General features: G+C 42.3%; 1 protein-coding gene across 2 annotated transcripts in view; it reads left to right on the forward strand.

Annotated features, from left to right (window-relative positions):
* The window catches only part of DERA (deoxyribose-phosphate aldolase), a 58,656-nt gene that overhangs the window by 29,833 nt on the left and 6,702 nt on the right, over nt 1-22,121 (forward strand). For both annotated transcript variants that reach the window (XM_083365318.1, XM_083365319.1), the window contains exon 7: nt 17,777-17,889. In XM_083365318.1, coding sequence (XP_083221444.1) covers nt 17,777-17,889 — 113 coding nt within the window. The remainder of the gene's footprint in view (nt 1-17,776; nt 17,890-22,121) is intronic.

A 22,121-nucleotide genomic window follows, 5' to 3' on the forward strand; every position in this document is an offset into this window, starting at 1 on the left:
ACCTGTTACTCGTCCCAGCTTCTGCCAACCTAGCAGTTCGAAAGCACGTAAAAATGCAAGTAGAAAAATAGGGACCACTACAGTGGGAAGGTAACAGCGTTCCGTGCGCCTTTGGCGTCTAGTCATGCCGGCCACATGACCACGGAGACGTCCTCGGACAAGCGCTGGCTCTTCGGCTTTGAAACGGAGATGACCACTGGCCCCTTGAGTCGGAAACGACTAGCACGCATGTGCGGGGGAAACTTTACCTTTACCTTTTTAATGTATATATATTTCATATCATAGTGGCAAAGATTTCATTGATGTTGCTCAGCATCTCATACAAACCTATTTCTGCCTTTACTGTTTTATTAGAGGATCATCAGCCCCAATCTTATCCGAATGGCTGGTTTGACTTAGATAGTTGGTGTGATTCAGTGATTTGAACTGATTCAGAAAATAGAATTGCATCATTTCTGTCCTCCAAATCACCAAGCCTGTTCCAACAACATTTGATTCAGCTTTTTGATTCAGAGAATTGATTCTTTTGAAATTGAGCGTATGAATTGAACACTTTGAACAAGCTATTGAGTTCAGTGCTGTTTCTTGGCTTCTGCTTTCTGTTCTTCTGTTCACTTGTTGTTGGTTTTGTGCATTTGTTTTATTTTTAGCAAAATCTCAGTTATACAGATCTCCGTTCAGCAGTCTGTGTGTGTGTAATGGACAAAATCTGAATTTGCCAAATGCATCTCCTTTTTCTGAGTTTTGTGCTCTGCACATTGCAGAATTTTACCAATATTTATTTGCTGATAAGCACCAATAAAAGCCACAATAATGTAAAAATGGTAGAAATTGTTTATTTGATACTTAGTTGATTTGATATGTAACCTGTGTTATTTGTATGGTAACTTCATCACACACACACACACTCACACTCTCTCTCTCTCTCACACACACACACACAGTCTCTTGTTCTCCCCTGCCCAGGTAGTCACTCTCTTCGTTTGTATCTCTGAAATTGGGTGGCCAAAATTCTTTTCCTCTTTTTCTATTTTTGTTAAAAATAAGCCTTCATAGCCATTTTCCTTAAATTTCTTCATTTCCCCCAAATTGGTGAAGAAACAGCCACAATCTGCATATTCCCTAGAAACCAAAAGAATAATGCAGTAGTGAAGACAAACATGTGGTTTGTGACCTCATAATGTTTGTTCATTCTTGGTGTAAATCACGATCTCAGAATCTTCCAAGAATGTGACTTCGTGTTTTATGTTTGCATGTGTGCTTTCACAATCCCATAGGTTCTTGCATTTCTAAGATGATGGATAGAAACACGAATACAGGCAATGAATAAACATTGCCTGGTCAATGTTTTGACCAGTCTTGTTGTTGTTGTTAGTTGCAAAGTCGTGTCCGACCCATCGCGACCCTATGGACAATGTTCCTCCAGGCCTTCCTGTCCTCTACCATCTTCTGGAGTCCCTTTAGGCTCACACCTACTGCTTCAGTGACTCCATCCAGCCACCTCATTCTCTGTCGTCCCCTTCTTCTATTGCCCTCAATCTTTCCCAGCATTAGGCTCCCGTGAGTCCTTCCTTCTCATTAGGTGGCCAAAGTATTTGTATTATATCTGTAAACAACATTAATATAAGTTAAACAAGTTATTCCAGTTATACGGTGAGGGAAAAAACAATCTGACAGGAGAACACGCGGGAACTTTGACAGCTGTCAAAGTTCCCCGCACGGCGCAGGCGCAGCCACTGACAGCTCGCGGCTGTCAAAACACCGAGCCATGCGGAAGCAAGAACTGTCAAGAGCAGACGGCGCGGATTGGTCCGGTTAGACGCGGCGCCAAAAGGAACGTTCCTGATTGGCCCTCACTGACAGCTGCCGGCTATAAAAGCCGGGCAAGTTATCCTGTTTTTGTCTTGCTCTAAATAAACCTTTAGTTAAGTAGCCTGTCGTCCCGAGTGGTCCTTCCGGCTACTTCACTGGCGACGAGGATGGGATCGCTCCTGAGCTGAAGTCACGGCCGAGGAAGAGAGTTCCCGGCCAGAGCTGTCACTGGAAGTTTTAACTTCCAACAGAGCGAGACCTAGGACCGGACGACATGGCAAACTTCGGGCGTGTGAGGGAATTCGATACCCGCCATCCCGAGAGGTGGCAATCACACCTGGGACAAGTCGAAGGATTTCTACTCGTCAGCAAAATCACCGACGACAGAGCAAAAGCCGCCGCTCTCCTATACATCAGCGGACCCCCGGTGTACGACGCTGCCGTCGGGCTGTTTAGCCCGGTACCCATCACCGAAGTCTCCTACGCGGACCTGGTAGACCGGCTTAACAAGCATTATATGCCGGCACGCTCAGAACTGTACTGGCGAGTACAATTCGCCCAGAAGAAACAGCGACCAGACGAACCCGCGAATGACTTCATCGCAGGGGTCAGGCACGCCGCGCGGAACTGCTGCTTCCCCGACCTGGAAGACCGCATCAGAGACCAGGTGGTGATTGGGTTAAGGGACGAGCGGCTTCAGAAGAAACTGACATCTAAACCCGACATGAGTCTAGCAGAATTGACCCGAGAAATTATGGCCTACGAGTATAACCACAAGAAGAAATCGACTACCACGACCCCAGAGAGCCCAGCGACCGTATACCAAGAGAGCGCAACTCTCAGTGACAGCAACGAATCGGTGGATTTCACTGACGGGGAAGCCCTTCAGCGCAGGATGGAACGCAGACAACAGAGAAGAAGCGACACATCGGATCGCCGAAGAACCAGGAACCCCCCTCCACCACCACCACCACGTTACGAGCAACGGGCCGCCTGCGCCAGCTGCGGGGGAAATCATGCCCGTGGAAGCTGCCGGTTCAGAAACGCTAAGTGCCACAATTGCGGAAAGACCGGCCACATCAAACCGGTGTGCCGAAGCCGGGGCCGCGACAACGTGAATGATCTGGAGGCCAATTCCCCAGGTAGGCCAGCTACCCGGGCCAACATAGAAAAAACGCCAGGGGCCCTAGTAGAAACAATTGATAAGGTACACAGCCTAAGCTCAAAGGTGAGGATCAGGGTAAAAATTCAGGGAGTCCCCTGCCCCATGGAGGTGGACTCCGGGTCAGCAGTCTCCTTAATTTCATTCAAAACGTATCAGGAGATCTGCCAACAAAGCAAGGGAAAAATTCCTCTGAGGCAAACTCAGGTTCACCTAGCAGATTTCCAAAAAACCCCCATTCCTCTGGAAGGAAGGGCTAGGGTTGCTGTAGAGTACAAAAAATTCAAGGGGCCCCTAGAAGTTCTAGTGACGCCAGGGAACCGCACCAACCTGATAGGGCTGAACTGGTTCGGGCCTCTAGGGATCGCCATTACTGGGGTAAATACAGTCCAATGCTCTAGCCTTGAAGCCGTTTGCAACAAGTATGCAGACATCTTCGATGGCACGTTAGGGAAATACACCGGTCCCCCCATCTCTTTACAATTAAACCCAGCAATCCAACCCATTAAGATAAGAGCTAGGAGAGTACCATTTGCCCTTAAAGAAAAAATAGAAAATGAACTAGAACGCCTCGTAGGTCTTGGGGTGCTAGAACCTACGGAAGGGGGAAGCTGGGAGACCCCAATAGTCACTCCAGTTAAACCTAACGGTGAAATAAGATTATGCGCGGACTATAAGGCGACCCTCAACCTAGCTCTCAGCCCCCATGCTTACCCGGTGCCAGCGGTAAGGGACGTATTTGCTTCCATCCGCTCCGGCGCCATTTTTGCAAAACTTGATCTGACGCAGGCGTATTTGCAACTGCCTGTCACAAATGACACCGCGGAAGCCCAAACAATTGTCACCCACCGCGGTGCCTTTAAAGTGAAAAGGCTCCAATTCGGCATATCGGCAGCCCCGGGTATCTTCCAGGGTATCATGGAGAAAACCCTGAAGGGAATACCCGGGGTCTGCCCCTATTTCGACGATGTTCTCATCGCCGGAGAAAACGAAGCAAACTTAGCTGACAGACTGTCAGCTGTGCTGAGCCGGCTCAGAGAAGCCGGTCTCAAACTTAAACGGGAAAAGTGCTCCATCGGAGTCACATCCACAGAATTCCTAGGGTACAAAATAGACGGCCAAGGCATCCACCCCACCACAGAAAAACTAAGGGCTATTCAGACAGCGCCTAGCCCAAAGAATAAACAAGAACTCCAAGCCTTTTTAGGATTATTAAACTTTTATCACGCTTTCCTTCCCCACAAAGCCACCATAGCGGAGCCTCTGCATAGGCTCCTGGACAAGGGAACTGCCTGGTCCTGGACCAAAACACATGAAAATAGCTTCCAATCATTAAAAAAGATTATTTGCAACAGTTCAACGATCACCCTTTTCCGAGAAGACACACCAATATGCATCGCTTGCGATGCATCTCCCTATGGGATTGGGGCAGTGTTAAGTCATCTATACAAGGACGGCACCCAAAGACCCATAGCCTTTTATTCACGCACTCTGTCAAAAGCAGAAAGGAATTACGCACAAATAGACAGAGAAGCCCTAGCAATAGTCACAGGGGTTAAAAAATTCCATGACTACCTCTATGGAAGACCCTTTACCATATTCACAGATCACAAACCCCTATTAGGAATATTCACGTGGAATAAAGCAACACCACAGATTCTCTCACCGAGAATACTACGGTGGTCCACCTTCTTATCTGCCTATTCTTATCAATTAATACATAAACCAGGGAAGGAATTAGGACACGCAGACTGCCTCAGCAGACTGCCAATTCAAAGTAAGGACCCAGACCCAGACCCAGCTGGACTGATTCTAGCAATCTCTCAACTTCCAGACTGCCCCCTCTCTGCAAAGATTATAGCTAACAACTCAGCTAAAGACAAAATACTCAGCAGAATTCTCAGGTGGGCAACAACAGGTTGGCCAGCACAAAACCCACACCCCCAATTCCAGCCATTCTATAACAGGAGAAATGAAATATCTTCACATATGGGATGCCTTCTATGGGGAAATCGAGTCATAATACCTAATAGGAACATAAATCAAACATTAGACATCTTACACGAAGGACATCCAGGCATTGTCAAGATGAAAGCTATGGCCAGAAGTTATGTCTGGTGGCCTGGCATAGATAAAGAGATAGAAAAATATGTAGGAGGGTGCTACACCTGTCAAGCAACACGAAGCGAGCCACCCCAAGCACCAATTCACAAATGGGAAACTACAAAAAACCCATGGTCACGCATACATTTAGATTTCGCAGGACCTATCCAGGGACAGAGTTTCCTAATAGTAGTGGACAGCTATTCTAAATGGTTAGAAGTCACTCCCCTTAGAAAAACAACGTCAGGAGCCACTATACAGGCCCTAAGGAAAATATTCGCCACACATGGCCTCCCAGACACCATGGTTTCAGACAATGGACCTCAATTCACCTCTCGTGAATTTCAGATGTTCGCTATGAAGAACTGTATTAGGCTGGTCACGTCTGCACCGTTCCACCCATCGACGAACGGAATGGCTGAAATTATGGTGCGTTCCACAAAAGCTCTGAAAAAATTCGTCAAGGGGAACTGGCAGCGGCGACTCAGCCAGTTCCTAATGTCACAACACGCAACTCCATGCACAACAACGGGCAAATCACCCGCGGAACTAAGATGGGGGAGGAGACTGATAACGCGGCTCGACAGACTACATCCTGACACATACCCGGAAGAAAACGATCACCCCCACCCAAACCGCACCCTCAAACCTGGGCAAATGATATGGGCACGGTCATACACAGACAAAAACAAATGGGTCCAAGGGACAGTGCTAAAACAAACAGGACCCATTTCTTATCTAATATCCACACAAACTCACGGCAATCTACGCCGCCATATCGATCAACTCAGACCAAGACAACCACCGCACAACCCAGAACCCCAACACGAGCTGCAAGCCCCTGCAGAAATACTGCCGATACCAAACCAAGAGGAAGAGGGGCAAGGAAACTTACTGCCACCTGAACCAGACATCGCCCCACTTCCAAGACGCTCCAACAGGAACAGAAGAGCCCCCACATACTTAAAGGACTACCAGTGGGCAGGTTCCAACGACCAAGGGGGAGGGAACGCTCCAGGGGAGGGGTAAGGGGTGTATTATATCTGTAAACAACATTAATATAAGTTAAACAAGTTATTCCAGTTATACAGTGAGGGAAAAAACAATCTGACAGGAGAACACGCGGGAACTTTGACAGCTGTCAAAGTCCCCCGCACGGCGCAGGCGCAGCCACTGACAGCTCGCGGCTGTCAAAACACTGAGCCATGTGGAAGCAAGAACTGTCAAGAGCAGACGGCGCGGATTGGTCCGGTTAGACGCGGCGCCAAAGGGAACGTTCCTGATTGGCCCTCACTGACAGCTGCCGGCTATAAAAGCCGGGCAAGTTATCCTGTTTTTGTCTTGCTCTAAATAAACCTTTAGTTAAGTAGCCTGTCGTCCCGAGTGGTCCTTCCGGCTACTTCAGTATTTGAGTTTTAGCTTCAGGATCTGGCCTTCTAAAGAGCAGTCAGGGTTGGTCTCCTCTAGGACTGACCGGTTTGATCGCCTTGCAGTCCAAGAGACTCGCAGGAGTCTTCTCCAGCACCACAGTTCAAAGGCTTCAATTCTTTGGCGCTCAGCCTTTCTTATGGTCCAGCTTTCACTGCCATACATTGCAACTGGGAAGACCATAGCCTTGACTATACGCACTTTTGTTGACAGGGTGATGTCTCTGCTTTTTAGTGTGCTGTCTAGATTTGCCATGGCTTTCCTCCCGAGGAGCAAGCGTCTTTTAATTTCTTGGCTACAGTCCCCATCTGCAGTGATCTTGGAGCCCAGGAAAATAAAACCTGTCACTACCTCCATTTCTTCCCCATCTTATCAAGATGAATTTCTTATCAAGATGAATTTCTATAGTAGGAAAAGTGATGTTCAAAACAGCCCTTAGTCTTTGGTTAATCTGTTGTGGTAGCAAAACTGTAAAACTTGGTAGATTGTGGTTTATAATTCTAAGCAGTGTTTATAATTCTAGCACTGTTCCAGTTTTTGAGGGGCTCCTAACAAAGACGAGAGGGTCAAGCTATTTTCCAAAGCACCAAAAGGCAAGGCAAGAAACAGTGGTTGGAAACTAACCAAGGAGAGAAGCAACTTAGAACTAAGGAGAAATTTCCTAACAGTGAGAGTAATTAACCAATGGAATAGCTTGTCTTCCGAAGTTGTGGGTGCAGAGATGGCTAAATAGACTTCTTTGATAAAAGAAAAAAACACAAGTATGTTTTTGGAAGAGGACAGGAAGGCCTGGAGGAACGTTGTTCATGGGGCCGCGATGGGTCGGACACGACTTCTCGACTAACAACAACAACAATGTTTGTTGCTACTTGGAAACCGCTTCTGGACTTTATGCTTGAGGTGGGAAAAAAAGAAACTTTGATTTTGGGTTTTACTGATTAGACAGATTGTTGTTAGAGAAATGGCTAGTTTATACTATTACGTAAAAGTAAAAAGTTGAGGTTTGATGTTACTATCTTATTCTATTGCACCAAAGGGAGTTGGAAGTCAATGCCTTTTCTTCCTTTTCCCCTACTTTTCTAACACTTTTCCCTCCCCCCTCCTATTATTTGCTTTTGCATTTTATATTATAAAATAATAAAAAGGATTAACTTTGGGTGCTCCATCCCTGAAGGCTTTCAGAAAAAAAGACTGGACAACCATTTGTCTGAAATGATATAGGGTCTCTTGCTCCAGCAGTGGGTTGGACTAGAAGACCTCCAAAGTCCCTTCCAATTATTATACTATGTTCTAATTGTAGCCTCTGCATTGCCAGAAAGTGTAAACCTCCAAACATCACTCAGATTCCCACCTTTAAAATCCGTCTTATCTAAAACTTAGAAATGAGGGCTAAGCATTCGCCTCATAGCCCACACCCATGCGTCTATTAATCTCCCCATATCAGTTACAAAAATGTACCTATTTGGAGCTTGTCTCTCTCTAGCTTTGTGAATCTGTAATAAACTGAGTGGGTTGAAAGCTCTATTAGAATAAGTCACAGGGACATAACAGTTGCTTTTAAAGCTTGATTGTTTATTCTGAGCAAAATAAAAATGAGCCTTTTTGGTGCAGGCTTTGAAGTTGGACACAGAAGTGTTTGGGCATTGAAACTTTAAAGGTTCAAATCCCAATATATTTCTGCCTTCCTTTAAGGCGTGCTCTTTTGCTCTCTGTTCAAGTGCTTTTATTGGGACCTATTGAAAAAGACACTGAAGTTGACATTGAAGTGTGATGATCTTGGTTGTGTGTGCATGTGTGTGTTTTTATATCCGCCTTTTAAAAAAATTATGCTTAAAATTCATAGCACTTTCAAAGTCTGATAAAGGAGCCTAATTTTCCTGCTTGCTTTGTTCAGTGTATTATATTTTTTCCTCAATCCATTTCAAGCAGCTTGTTTTTTTCCATTTCAGCAACTTTCCTGCAAAGTTTGGTAGACAAATAGGTTTTTTTTATTAATAAAATTAGTTAACAACTTATTGCTGACACCGGAAAGTAGCAAAGTTGAATCGGGTTTCTGAAAATATCTGTATCTTATGTACAGTATTACTTGGGAGCGGGGAGGGGGCTGGAAAGCATTTGATGCTGCAGTTTTGTCAAAGCTAAGCATTGGTGTATTTTGTTCAAAATAAAATCAGTATTTTGATGGGAGGCCAACGGAAACCATATTTATTGGATTGGAGAAAGGGGTGCTTCACTTCAAAGCAGTGGCAAAATAGGCAAATAATATCTTTATTTAATACATATACTGAGAGGTCCTTGGTGCTCTCTGAGCTTGCTTGTTTTCTTGCAGATGTTTCATTACCCTAACTAGGTGCTAGTAAGGGGTGCTGTTGGCTGTCAGGCTATATTCTGCTGTCTTGCCCTGTCTGTGTGGGTGGGGTGGTCTTAGAGAGTCTTTGGTTGTGCTGTTTACTAATGGCTCTTTGGAAGTTTCTTGATTGGGGTGCTACTATAAACCACAGACGGGGGAGGGCCTTCTCTGTGGATGCCCCGGCTTTGTGGAACCAACTGCCGGTTGAGCTCCGGATGGCACCGGATCTCCGCTCCTTCCGGCGCGGGTTAAAGACCCATTTATTCGAACAAGCTGGCCTGGCCTGATGGGGAGTTAACTCAGGGTTTTAATATTTGTATATTTTTACTGTTTTACTTTGGGCAATAATTTAATTCTTTTTAACTTTTGTACTTTTTAACTTTTGTATGCCCTGTTCACCGCCCTGAGTCCTTCGGGAGAAGGGCGGTATAAAAATTTAATAAACTTAAACTTAAACTTACTTGATTGTTGGTCTGAAGGTGACCTTGGAGTTAATCTGTGTTGATCTGAGTGCTGATTACTGACTGGTGGAGAGGTGCTGGAGTCTTTTTCCCTTTGGGGCTGGTTGATTGTCTCTTTTGCATGATCTGTAGATATTGTTAATGTCTATGTGTCTATTGATGGCCGATTTGTCTTGAGTGCCAGGCTTCTAGAAATTCCCTGGCATTTTTGGATTTGGCCTGGTCTAGGATTGTCACATTTTCCCAACTGAAACTATGGTTAAATCTGTCTAGATGCTGTGAAATTAAAGCATTTTCATCATGCCTTTTGACGAAAGGCACTCCTTACTAGCACTGATGATGCTACCCAGTTAGGGTAGTGAAACGTCTGCAAGAAAACAAGCATGCTCAGAGGGCACCAAGGACTCCCTTCATTTCAACCCTGGGCTGCAAATATTCTCCTTCATTGGTAATACACATACTGTAATATCTAACAATTTTTCTTTCGTTGCTTTCATCTTTTAGATTGCAGTGATGTGCAGGGGATGTTTATAATGGCAACAATAGCAGTTTGTAGTGAGTTTGATTTAAGAGATAGCTTCACCATTCTTCTGTGAAAAGAGTGCCCAAAATAGTTTTCATAAAAATCATAAAAAAGGCTCCCCCGTGCCAAAAACATAAAAAGCATGACACCTAAAGGGGGAAAAAAAGTTTGGGATAACCAAGAAAACCCAGCCACCAATTTTTAAAGGCATACAGATTGTCCTCAACTTTCAACCATTTATTTAGTAACCGTTCAAAGTTACCGTGGCACTGAAAAAAGGGGACTTTTCACTTGATGGATTGCAGCATCTTTATGGTCACGTGATCAGAATTTGGCCGCTTGGCAACTGGCATGTATTTATGACAGTTGCCGGGTCCTGGGGTCATGTGATCACTTTTTGCGACCTTCTGACAAGCAAGGTCTATGGGGAAGCCAGATTCAATTAACAACCCTGTTACTAACTTAACAACTTTACTGATTCACTTAACAACTGCGGCAAGAAGGGTCACGATATCAGGCAAAACTCACTTTACAACTGTCTTGCTTAACAATGGACATTTTGGTCCCAATTGTGATTGTAAGGCAAGCACTCCCTGTACAGTGGCTGTCCGACTGATAAAGTGGAATGGAATCATTCAAGGACCGGGAGAGATAACACAGTCTTTTAGCACAAATTGTAAGCCACCCAGAGTTGCTTTGGATAGCGAGGTGGGTGGCATATAAATTTAATAAATCAAATCAAATCAGAATAAAATAAATTCAGGAGCTGTTGAACTGATATGGCTTAAATTACATTTACTTCTTGTCCTGGATTTGATATGGAGTATAGTCTCCAATGTCCCAACTTTTCATCTCTATCTGTCATGTTCCTTCAGCTCAGCACACATTTCTGTGCACGTGGATTGCACAGGCCGAATCCATCTGGGAATCACACAGATAACCAAACCCTAAGCCATTATAGGAAATACAGGTAGTCCCTGACTACCTGTATTTCACTTAGTGACACTTAGTTCAATGTTGCAATGGCACTGAAAAAAGTGACTTTATGTCCACTTTTCACACTTACGACCATTGCAACGTCACGTGTTCAAAATTCAGACTCTTGGCAACTGAGGTGCATATATGATGGTTGCAGCGTCCCCTTTGCGACCTTCTGACAAGCAGAGTCATTAGGGAAGCCAGGGTCACTTAACAACCGTGTTACTAACTTAACAACGCCAGCAATTCACTTAGCTGTGGCAAGAAAGATTGTAAAAATGGGCCAAAATTCTATTAACAACCTTCTTGCTTAGCAACAGAAAGTTTGGGCTCAGTAAGTCGAGGACCACCTGAAAACCTCCTCTCTCTTCAACATTTAAAAATGATTCAAATTTTGGAACAGCCGCAAATGGTGGCCTCCACTTTAGAACTCCTTCTTCCTTTGTGTTTTATGTTCCTATCTTCCGCTAATGTTAGGCCCGGAATGAAGCCTTTCCTTCTCATAGTCGTGACAGGATACAGGCCTGTTAACTCTGGGCCCACCAAATTTGGATTTTCCTTAGAAAAATTGGAAGAGATGCCAAGGTGATCACATCCGGCTGGGCGCTCCGCATTCTTTTAAATTGCAGACTTGGTTCTTATTCTTTATTAAGAGTAAAGCCACCTTAAGCAATCTGAGATTATTGGGAGATAATGGCATCCCGCGGGTGTTTAGAGCATAACTGAAACATAAAGATTGCGATTACGCCATGATTGCTATGCTGTTTATTATTCTTTACTGCTTAATAATGGCTCTCTAATATTGTTCTTGTCTATAGCCAGCTAAATACTTTGCTCCAGTTTTAATCACATAAATGGTTGCCATTTACACGTTCCAGAAATGCTTTTTTTTTCGTTTCCCCCCCTTTTTTTCCTTATTATGCTGGCAGCGAAAGGGAGTGGTAACATGGAGCATACTCTCATATGGATTTTCTTAATAGATGTTGCCTATCAACATTTTTCGGTTGTTACTTCTAGTCCAAAATAACTTCCAAAAACAACTCTGCTTTGGTTGTGGCACAGTTTCAGAAATAGCAGATAATCTGCATTTAATTCGCTTGATCTTTCCTATGTTCTGGCAGCTTTTACCTCTCATTTGGGGATGTTGTTATATTGTTAAGGCATCAGGCTAGAAAGAGGGAGACCCTGAATTCAAGTCCTGCCATGGCCATGAAAGCCAGCTGGGTGTCTTTGGGCCAATCTCACAGAGTTGTTGTTGTGGGGAAAATAGGAAGAGGAAGCTGTGTCGGATATGTTTGCCGCCTTGAGTTATTTATAAAAATAATAAAGGCGGTCTACAAACAAAAAAGGATGAATGGCTGCAGGAATTGTGTACGTCTAGGTTAATGAAAAGAAGAACTAGGGGTGACATGATAGCAGTGTTCTAATGTCTCAGGGGTTGCCACAAAGAAGAGGGAGTCAAGCTATTCTCCAAAGCACCTGAAGGCAGGACAAGAAGCAATGGATGGAAACTAGTCAAGGAGAGAAGTAACCTAGAACTAAGGAGAAATTTCCTGACAGTTAGAACAATTAATCAGTGGAACAACCTGCCTCCAGAAGCTGTGGATGCTCCAACACTGGAAGTTTTTAAGAAGAGATTGGGCAACCATTTGTCTGAAATGGTATTGGTTTTCCTGCCTGAGCAGCGGGTTGGACTAGATGTCCTCCAAGGTCCCTTCCTTCTCTGTTATTCTGAACAAATGAATATTCTCATTAGATGCGGTAGAATTATTTTCTGATAACACTTGTAAAACCAAACCTTTCAAAACCATGGAAGTTAAAAAATGGCCCGTTGACCTGACTTCAGATGGACTTTTGAAAGAGAATCTCCTTAAGTTGAGTTCTGGCCTCAATTATATCTAGGCTAGATTACAGCCACAGGGTAGTTTAAGGAAGACTTTGGGAAGATATTTGAAGCTCTAAAGCTTGACCGATGAACTTAAGACAAGAGTTGGATGAATCCACTGACTAAATCCACTGAATCTGGTTTCCATGAATGAATAGTGCAACTTTCCTGCAATCAGCTGCAATACGGTAGTTTGCAGTAAGCCTGGAAAAAGTGATATACTGTAGAATGCCTGCCAAAGTTTTTTTTAAAAAAAAAAATCCTGTCCATTGAAAGGAGAATGTTGGAGAGAAGACTTGAAGAAATTTCTGATTCGCAAATTCATAACTAGAAAGGACCTGTGACTTTTTCTAGATTTATTTATTGAGGCTTCTTGATTACATGCCTAGGTATTCTGGCTTTTTGAAAGGATGGCTTTCCATCGGAAAGTTTTTCTACGCTTGAGTTGGCAATTAAAGATAAAGATCTGTTAAAAAAGAAAGTTAACACCTTGAAGTTGCCTGTTTAGCACCCGGATAGCAGACAGGTTGGCACACTCTCTGAGCTATGGTTTATTTAACCCTTGCTTATTGAATGAATCACAATTGCCTGCATTTGTACAATAGGCTAAACCATAAACCCTGTTTAAAACTGGTTAGGTTTGTGTAACACAGTAAACTGAAACAAGCTACGTTTCGGCGTAAGCATGCTCGTTAACCCCGCCCAGTCTTTTCAGTATGATGAGATGCATTATATTTTGAATTCAGTTATGGAGTTTATTTTCCAACATGCTTCTGTACAAATATGTTAATATATGTACTTTTAAAGTAAATCTGGCTTCTTTTGTCCTCCTTCGCGTGATGCAGAGTTTTTGTTCTCAAAATACCACCTTATTATGGGCCTTGACAGTCTGGTTTTCATCTTGGATGTTGTTCCCAGTCTTGACTTTTGCTTGTGATACATAGAATTTATGTTGCTGCCAATACAGTGGCTTCCCACAATGAAATCAAACTTTGACCCTTTCTTCTTTGCCTAAACTTTGGGGGGTTTTTTCTTTCTTACCAATCTGAGAAAAAGAAAAGAAAAAAAAAACATTGACAGGTGAATTATATAGCCAGAAACACCTTATTTATGAAGCTAATATGAAATACGTTTAAGAGCCTCCATTTTAACAGCAAAGCTCTCCTTTCTCTCCCTCTTCCTGTTTTCATTAGAGTAATATAAAATGTTAATAATACCTTTATATTGTAAATCTCCGTGGCTGCATTCATCTTCTGAGTTCTTTACGGTATTCTGCTAGGAAACTCTCGCTTGAATCATAAATAGAATTTGTTCATAAAATAAAATAGAGCATTGTTTTCATTGTTAGAAGATGTTGCTAAATTGGCTGTATTTTGATAATCACATTGAAGCTGATTATTCTGCTAATAGCCTTAAGGTATTATTTTATTTTTTAAAAATAAGTGTTTCACTATAATCCTAATACTACTATTTAAAAAAAAATCCTTTCTTGTTTCTGCAAAGTCTGAATGAGATTTTCAGAATTAAATAATAATTTGATCCGTTAATCTTTCGAAGCTAGTAATTTTATTTTCCCCTCTTTGCAGTCTCCGAGGCTTGCAAATGAATAGAGCTTCATTACTGGAGCCTGCATTTAATAACCTTTATCCATTATCTTGTAATTAAGACTCCTTGTAACGAATCATGAGGACAATGCAAAAATACATAGTACATTTCTTTAATGAACTGGAAAATGTTCATCTTGTTCTATTTAGTAATGAGTTGCTGAAGAGTCGTTAAATCCACTGGAGAATACAGCGAGATGGATTTTGAAGACTATCTTGAGTTTGTGGTTAATCTATTAGAATTAAAATTTCATCTTCTATTTTTATCAACAGCCGATTAGAAGCCCTTCTGTTTGACCAAATTGATTATGAGACCCTATACAAGGGCAGATGTTGTTTAATGAAAGTTTTTAATGAAACCATACCATTGAGATTTCTAATTATCAGACGTATAAAAGCTTTGACTTACCTTACTCCGATAGGAGGAAGTGGGAGATAGGGGTGGAAGACTTAAACAAAAGGGTTTAAAGTCTGCAATTTAAAAAAAAAATGAAGGGAGGGAGAACATACGAGTTGATGCAAAGAAGTTTGCTTTTCCTTTCTAAAGGGATAACATTCTCGTTCCATCCATGTTAAGAAAAGCTCTGCAGGGCAGCCAACATAGTGAAGAGGTGGAGGACATGTTTTGTGTACCTAAAAATCTCTGGCATAACCATGCAAAATAAGTATTTCAAATGCCAATGATATGAAAGGTCTTACCGGTTTAGAAAATATTGGGATTGAATCTAACATGGTTGTCTGTAGCACTGGTTCTCAAGCTGTGGTCCGCAGGCCAGTGGTGGTGGGGGCATAATGTCATCACAGGGGGTCTGCAAAGGCTTGGGAAAAAATGTTATGATTAAAATCTTGAGTTAAGTTTTGGGTGTCCGTGGCCATGGCCCATTTAAGGTATTTAAAGGGGGTCCGTGGTGAAGAAAACCACAGATCTATAGCCCGTGAGCCGTGGTGGCGTAGTGGTTAGAATGCAGTACTGCAGGCTACTTCTGCTGACTGCCGGCTGCCAGCAGTTCTGCAGTTCGATTCTGACCTGCTAAAGGTTGACTCAGCCTTCCATCCTTCCAAGGTCGGTAAAATGAGGAGCCAGATTGTTGCGTGTGTGTGTGTGTGTGGCTGACTCTGTAAACAGGGAAGGCTGTAAAGCACTGTGAAGCGATATATACATCTAAGTGCTATTGCTATCTATAGAATTCTTAGGAAAGTTGTCTGGATAATTTAGTTGTCAGAAAGTTAGCTGGATAATTTCTGAAAATATAACAAAGACAAAAGCAGCAAAGTTAGTTCCAGGTTCAATCAGATGACCCTTTTTCTTTATTAGACTTCTCTGCTGTATCTCCTGCCCTCTGGAACGTTCTTCCTTCAGAGATTAGGATGACTCTGCTAGCCTTTTGTAAGGCTGTGAAGACCTGGTTATGTGCTCAGGCCTGAGATCCCAGTGTGTTTAGGGCCCCATTTCCTGGTTGTACTAATGTTTACGGTTATAATTTTCTTGGTTGAAAAAAGCACTGATTGTACTTGGTTTTAATGGCTTTTATAATTGTGCATCCAGTTTTGGTCACCACGATATAAAAAAGATGTTGATAGTCTACAAAAAGTGCAGAGAAGAACAGCAAAGATGATTAGGGGACTGAAGGCTAAAACATACAGTATGAAGGACAGTTGCTGGATTTGGGTATGTCTAATTCAATAAAATGAAGGAGTAGAGTTGACATGACAGCAGTGTTCCAATATCTAGAACAGGGCTTTTCAACTTTTTCACCCATTTGTACCACTTTTAGGATATGGGAACATCCGAGTACCACCAGTTGCCTAGCAAGGTGTCAAAAACTTGATAACCCCCCCAGAAGGAAAAAAGTGATGAAGTACAGGTAGTCCTCAACTTACCACAGTTCATTTAGTGACTGTTCAAAGTTACAGTAGCACTGAAAAAAGTGCTCCCCAAGCCACAGCTGAGGAAGATACCTGCCTGCCCGCCCGGTGGCGCTCTTCCTCCTGTCCCAGGTTTTCATTGTTGTGAGCATTTCTGTTGAGGATTGGCAGTGGGGGTGGGGTGGGGTGTTTGGTTTTTATTCCCCCCTCTGCTGGGTGGTTGCAGCAGGTTTTGGTCACTCCATATGACCCTGGGACACTATGATCATCATAAATATGAATCAGTTGCCAAGCATCTGAATGTAAACCACAAGACCCTGGAGATACTGCAACATTCCAGCTGATCGGCGCTTCTTCTGGGCTCAGTGGAAGTACCAGGATCAGCGCCAAGCTCCAGCTGGAGCCTGGCGCTGATCCTGGTACTTCCACTGAGCCCTGACAGCCCCGAAGAAGCGCTGATCCTGGCGCTTCCGTTGAGCCCTGACAGCCCTGCAGCTCCAGCCATCTCTCGCTGAGGCTTGTGCGGTGCTGCCACCGGTTCAGCTCATTCCCCTCTCCCCCGCTACCACTTTTCTAGGATGGTTGCGTACCACCTGCTAGGTGCCAATGTACCACAGGTGGTACCCGTACCACTGGTTGAAAAGCCCTGATCTAGAATGCTGCGACAAAGATAGGCATCAACCTATTCTCCAAAGCACCTGAAGGGTGCTTTGTTTTGATTTCCAATGGATGGAAACTAACCCAGGAGAGAAGCAACCTAGAACTAAAGAGAAATTGCCTGACAGTGAGAACAATTGATCAGTGGAACGTCTTGACTTCAGAAGTTGTAAGTGCTCCAGCACTGGAGGTTTTTAGGAAGAGATTGGACAGCCAGTCTGTCTGAAATGATATAGGGTCTCCTGCTTCAACAGAGGGTTGGACTAGAAGACCTCCCAGATCCCTTTCAACTCTGTCATTCTGTTATTAATCCACCCAGAGTCCCTTGTCTCAGTCAGGTGGCTCTGGAAAATAAATAAATAAATCCTGACTTTTGAAAAGGAAATCAAAATGGAGTAGAGAAAGATTTCTGGCTGGCAATTCTGAACTGAAGCGATTTTCCGCCACAACTTTTGTTTCAAATTCCATTATTTCCTGCCTTTTAAAAAGAGAGGGGAATCAGTATGGGAAACAAACCTCAAATCTAGGACAGTGATGGCAAACCTTTAAGAGACCGAGTGCCCAAACTGCAACCCAAAACCCACTTATGTATCGTCGGGTGCCGGGTGGACGTGGCCCATTGGGTGGGCGTGGCTGCGGTGGTAAAGGCAGACTGGGTGGGACTAAAAAATTCAACCAATCAATTCCAACTTTGCGAGATCTTTTTTTTTTCCCCACGAGAAGTTGAAATTGATTGATTGAACTTTGTCTTTTCTTTTGGCCTAAAGCAAAAAGGTTTTATAAAACCCAGCTGAAGGCCTAGGACTGGGGCGACGGCACGCGTGCCCACAGAGAGGGCTCTCCATGCCACCTGTGGCACGTGTGCCATAGGTTCGCCACCGCGGACCTAGGAGTTCTGATACTATATTTTGCTGACCTAAACTTTTCTCTTATCTTCTTTTTCCAAGGTTCTGATTTTATCAAGACATCTACAGGGAAAGAAGCGGTTAATGCTATTTTCCCAGTAGGCCTGGTCATGGTGAGAGCTATCAGAGATTACTACTGGAAAACTGGCTATAAGGTAACATAATCGCTCATCATTTCGAAAATGGTTCTCTCCAAAAGAAAAAAAAAGGTGAAATGTTTAAGGTTTTTTAATAAGACCTTTTAATGAGATTTTTGTTTGTAAGACTTTTATCCTTCCCCTCTTCAACACATCAGAAAGGGGTTAATCTTGTTCTTCCTCCTGCATTTTACTCTCAGAATGCGTACATTAGGCTGGAAGATAACGGTGGGAAGACAAAATAAAATAGAACTTCTTGGGAAAAATTATTTTTCTGTGTTGCATACATCTTTCCCATGTTTTTCCCACGTGCATACAGGTAACCTTCAATTTACAACAGTTCATTTGACTATTGAAGGTTAAAAACGGCACTGAAAAAGTGACTTACGACGGGTTTTCACACTTACGACTGTTGCAGCATCCGCATGGTCACAGGCATACTGCAATGGTCATAAGTGTGAAAAAGGGTCATAAATCACTTTTTTTTTTCAGTGCAGTGTAACTTTGAACGGTCACTAAAGAAACAGTTGTAAGTCGAGGACTACCTGTAATACCACTGAAAGTCAAGCCATTTTCTTGCCGAAGTTTGCTAGTATTTCTTGGAGTGCTGGAATGCTCCTTATGCTCTCATGGCACAGAAGAGAACGAGGTAATAAGGAAAATTTGGGAATGCACAGAAATGGATAAATTAACTTTGGAAATTAAAAATAAAGACCAATCAGGTTACTACAAAATTTGGAATAAATTTTATTTTTGGCGGGAACAAAAGGAAGGTCTCTATTAGAATTTATAATTGGTTGATTGCTCTAAGTATTGTATTATATATAATCGATATGTATCTTAAGTGTGTTTTATGTGTATATATACATATATGAATATTGTAGACAAGAAGGTATGTCAGTCCGTTTGTACCGTGTCCAATGTTTTAAATAATAAATTTAATAAAAATAAATTTAAAAAAAAGAAGAGGAGTACTCTTCTACATACATGTAACATAGCTTTCTTAAAGAGGCCAGTCAAACAGGCTGTGAAAGCAAGGAAGAGATATGAGTGGTCAAGGAGGCTGTAGATGTTGACTATCAGCTTTTTGCTGGACCTCGTGATGATGATGTTAACCTATGGATTGTCCTTCTCCCCTTAAATTACACAAATGTGGTCACTCCTGAGCAAAATTGCAATGGAAGTTGTTTTACACTAGCTACCTTTAAGCCAACCTCGTACACTCACGATATCTCTTTTAGGACTTCACATAGTTCTCCAGATCTCAGCAACGATGCATTTCAGGATAAAATACCTGCCCCGATGACATAAATGATTCAACGGAAAATTTTAAGCATTTCTCTTCCTAGAATCTTTGGCCTCAAAATTGACTGTTTCCAAGAAAAATAAAACAAAAAATCCCCACCATTGGGGAAACCACACATGATAAACATGACAGTTTTGAAGGATTAATCACTTACAAAGATACATATTTCCTGATCAAAGAAGTGAAGCTAGACAGATGGCCATTTTTCATTCATTTTGTTCATGCATTTTTCATCCAGAATCCATTGAGAAAGCTTTTACAATTTTGGCCTAGTTGGCTTAAAAAAATCACTTAGATTGCCTATTTGATATGTGAACAAATGACACCTTAGGACTATACTCAATGGCATCCATTACAAGACACAATTATCTCAAAATGTCTTGTGTGGCGGGTCACTGCATAAATGATATCACACTGTGCACATAATTCCCCCCACTCTTCTGTAGATACCTATGTTCATGGGACAGTTGTTCTTTATCCTTTGAGCTGTGGCAGAGCGATGCAGTTATGAATTTCTTCATACAGATGGTCCTCAACTTACAGCCAATTGTTTAGTGACTATTCGAAGTTACAATGACATTAGAATAGACAGATAAATAGAGATAGATAGATAGATAGATAGATAGATAGATAGATAGATAGATAGATAGATAGATAGATAGATAGAAAGAAATACAGGACACATGGGTAAGGTAGGGTAGGAAAGAATAGAATAGAATAGAATAGAATAGAATAGAATAGAATAGAATAGAATAGAATAGAATAGAATAGAATAGAATAGAATAGAATAGAATAATTGGAAGGGACTTTGGAGGTCTTCTATTCCAACCCCCTGCTCAGGCAGGAAACCCATACCATTGCAGGCAAATGGTTGTCCAGTCTCTTCTTAAACACTTCCAAAGTTGGAGCATTCACAACGTCTGGAGGCAAGTTGTGCCACTGATTAATTCAGGAAATTTCTCCTTAGTGCTAGGTTCCTTCTCTCGTTGATTAGTTTCCATCCATTGCTTCTTGTCCTGCCCTCATGTGCTTTGGAGAATAGCTTGATTCCCTTTTCTTTGTGGCAACACTTGAGATATTGGAACACTGCTATCATGTCACCCCTTGTCCTTCTCTTCATTAAACTAGACATACCCAATTCCAGCAACCGTTCTTTATCTCTTTTAGCCTCCAATTCCCTGATCAGCTTTGTTGCTCTTCTCTGTGCTCTTTCTAGAGTCTCAACCTCCTTTTTACATCGGGGTGACCAAAACTGGATGCAGTATTCCAAGTGTGGCCTTACCAGGGCTTTGTAAAATGGCATTAATACTTCATGTGATCTTGATTCTATCCCTCTGTTAATGCAGCCTAGAACTGTTTTGGCTTTGAAAAAAGTAACTTACCACAGGTCCTCACCTATGATTGTTGGCAGCACTTCCAAAGCCTGGCAACCAGCTTACATTTACAATGGTTTGCAGAATCCCAGGGTAACATGACTGACATTTACAGCTTTCCCATTTAACATTTGACAAGCAAAGTCAGCGAGGGAAGCCAGATTTGCTTTTACAACCACATGGTTTGCTAACAGCAGCAGTGATTTGCTTAAGAATCATTCAGAAAAGGTCGTAAAATCAGGCATGACTAAGTTTGCTTAGCAACAGAAATTCTGCCCCCACTGTGTGTGGTCATAAGTCAAGGACTACTAGTAGTTGAAACCATATTCAAGAGCTCAGCTTACAAGTAGATATCCATATAAGCAGTACAATGACCCATTTTTCAATTAGTGTCAAGTCCAGCTGGAGGTGGGGAACAGATATCCATTTGGTTGGACCTCAGGTTCAAAAGATCTCAAGTGGAGAATCTTTTCAAATTATGTCAGTTTGGTGGTGGTGGTGGGGGACTCTAACTTAATCTGTAATTTTTGAATGGCGCTTTTATATAGGAGCTTCAAAAGCTAATGGTGTCCAAGCCCTTCTGAATCTCTAGGAGGGCCTGAATAATTGTATATAAATAGAATAAACAGAAAAACGTGATGAAAAAAATGCCCTCTTTCCTTTGCACACAGTGTTACATATGTGAAAGCATCCAGCCAACTTCCAAACTGTATTTTCAGGCTAAAACTTTGTGAATAATGAACATGGAAAGGTATTTTCTGCTTCACACAGAACCATATTAGACAATATTGTTGAGGGGATTATTTGTCCAGGTCTGTGAGAAAGTTGTCATAAATTGGGCTTCTGTACACTGTGACACTGGATGTGACTTTGCACATCAGTACACTGTAATGGTTTCAAATGTCTATGGAGATTCTCAGCCATCCAAATCGTGGTTGTCCCAAAGGTGTTTTTTCAAGACGCAACCGGTTTTTCTTTGTTTTTCCTTGAAGACATTTCGCTTCTCATCCAAGAAGCTTCTTCAGTTCTGAAGCTTTAGAACTGAAGAAGCTTCTTGGATGAGAAGCAAAATGTCTTCAAGGAAAAACAAAGAAAGTCCAGTTGCCTCTTGAAAAAGCAGCTTCGTAATGATTCCATTTCTCATTCACTTAAAGGAGGATTCATTAGGCAGAAATTTAAAGTTCTATCAACCAAAAGACTCCAGTGCATGTGCTCACTCTGGAAACAATAATAATGAGAAATAGTGGTAAACAGACTTTATATCCTTTTATTAGACAAAGATAATTTTATCATTGACAAGAGATTTCTGAATGCTTTCTTTAACAAACCAATTCGGCTCCCACACAGATGCTTTTCTATGAAGGCATTGGCTAGTAGAAACAGGTTAATGTAGAAATTAAACTTCTCCCAAGGATGGAAGTGGGCTGCAGACTAACGTTTATTGAATGATAAGCTGTTGCAGCAATATAGAAAGTATTTGGCATAATAGGAAATAATCTCTTTTTTTTCCCTTGTCATCACTGAAGGACACACGCAAATTGGTTTTTCTGTTGGGGAATTCCTAGCCCAGA

The sequence above is a fragment of the Vipera ursinii genome (genome assembly GCF_947247035.1).
Source record: "Vipera ursinii genome assembly, chromosome: 6".
NCBI lineage: Eukaryota > Metazoa > Chordata > Lepidosauria > Squamata > Viperidae > Vipera > Vipera ursinii.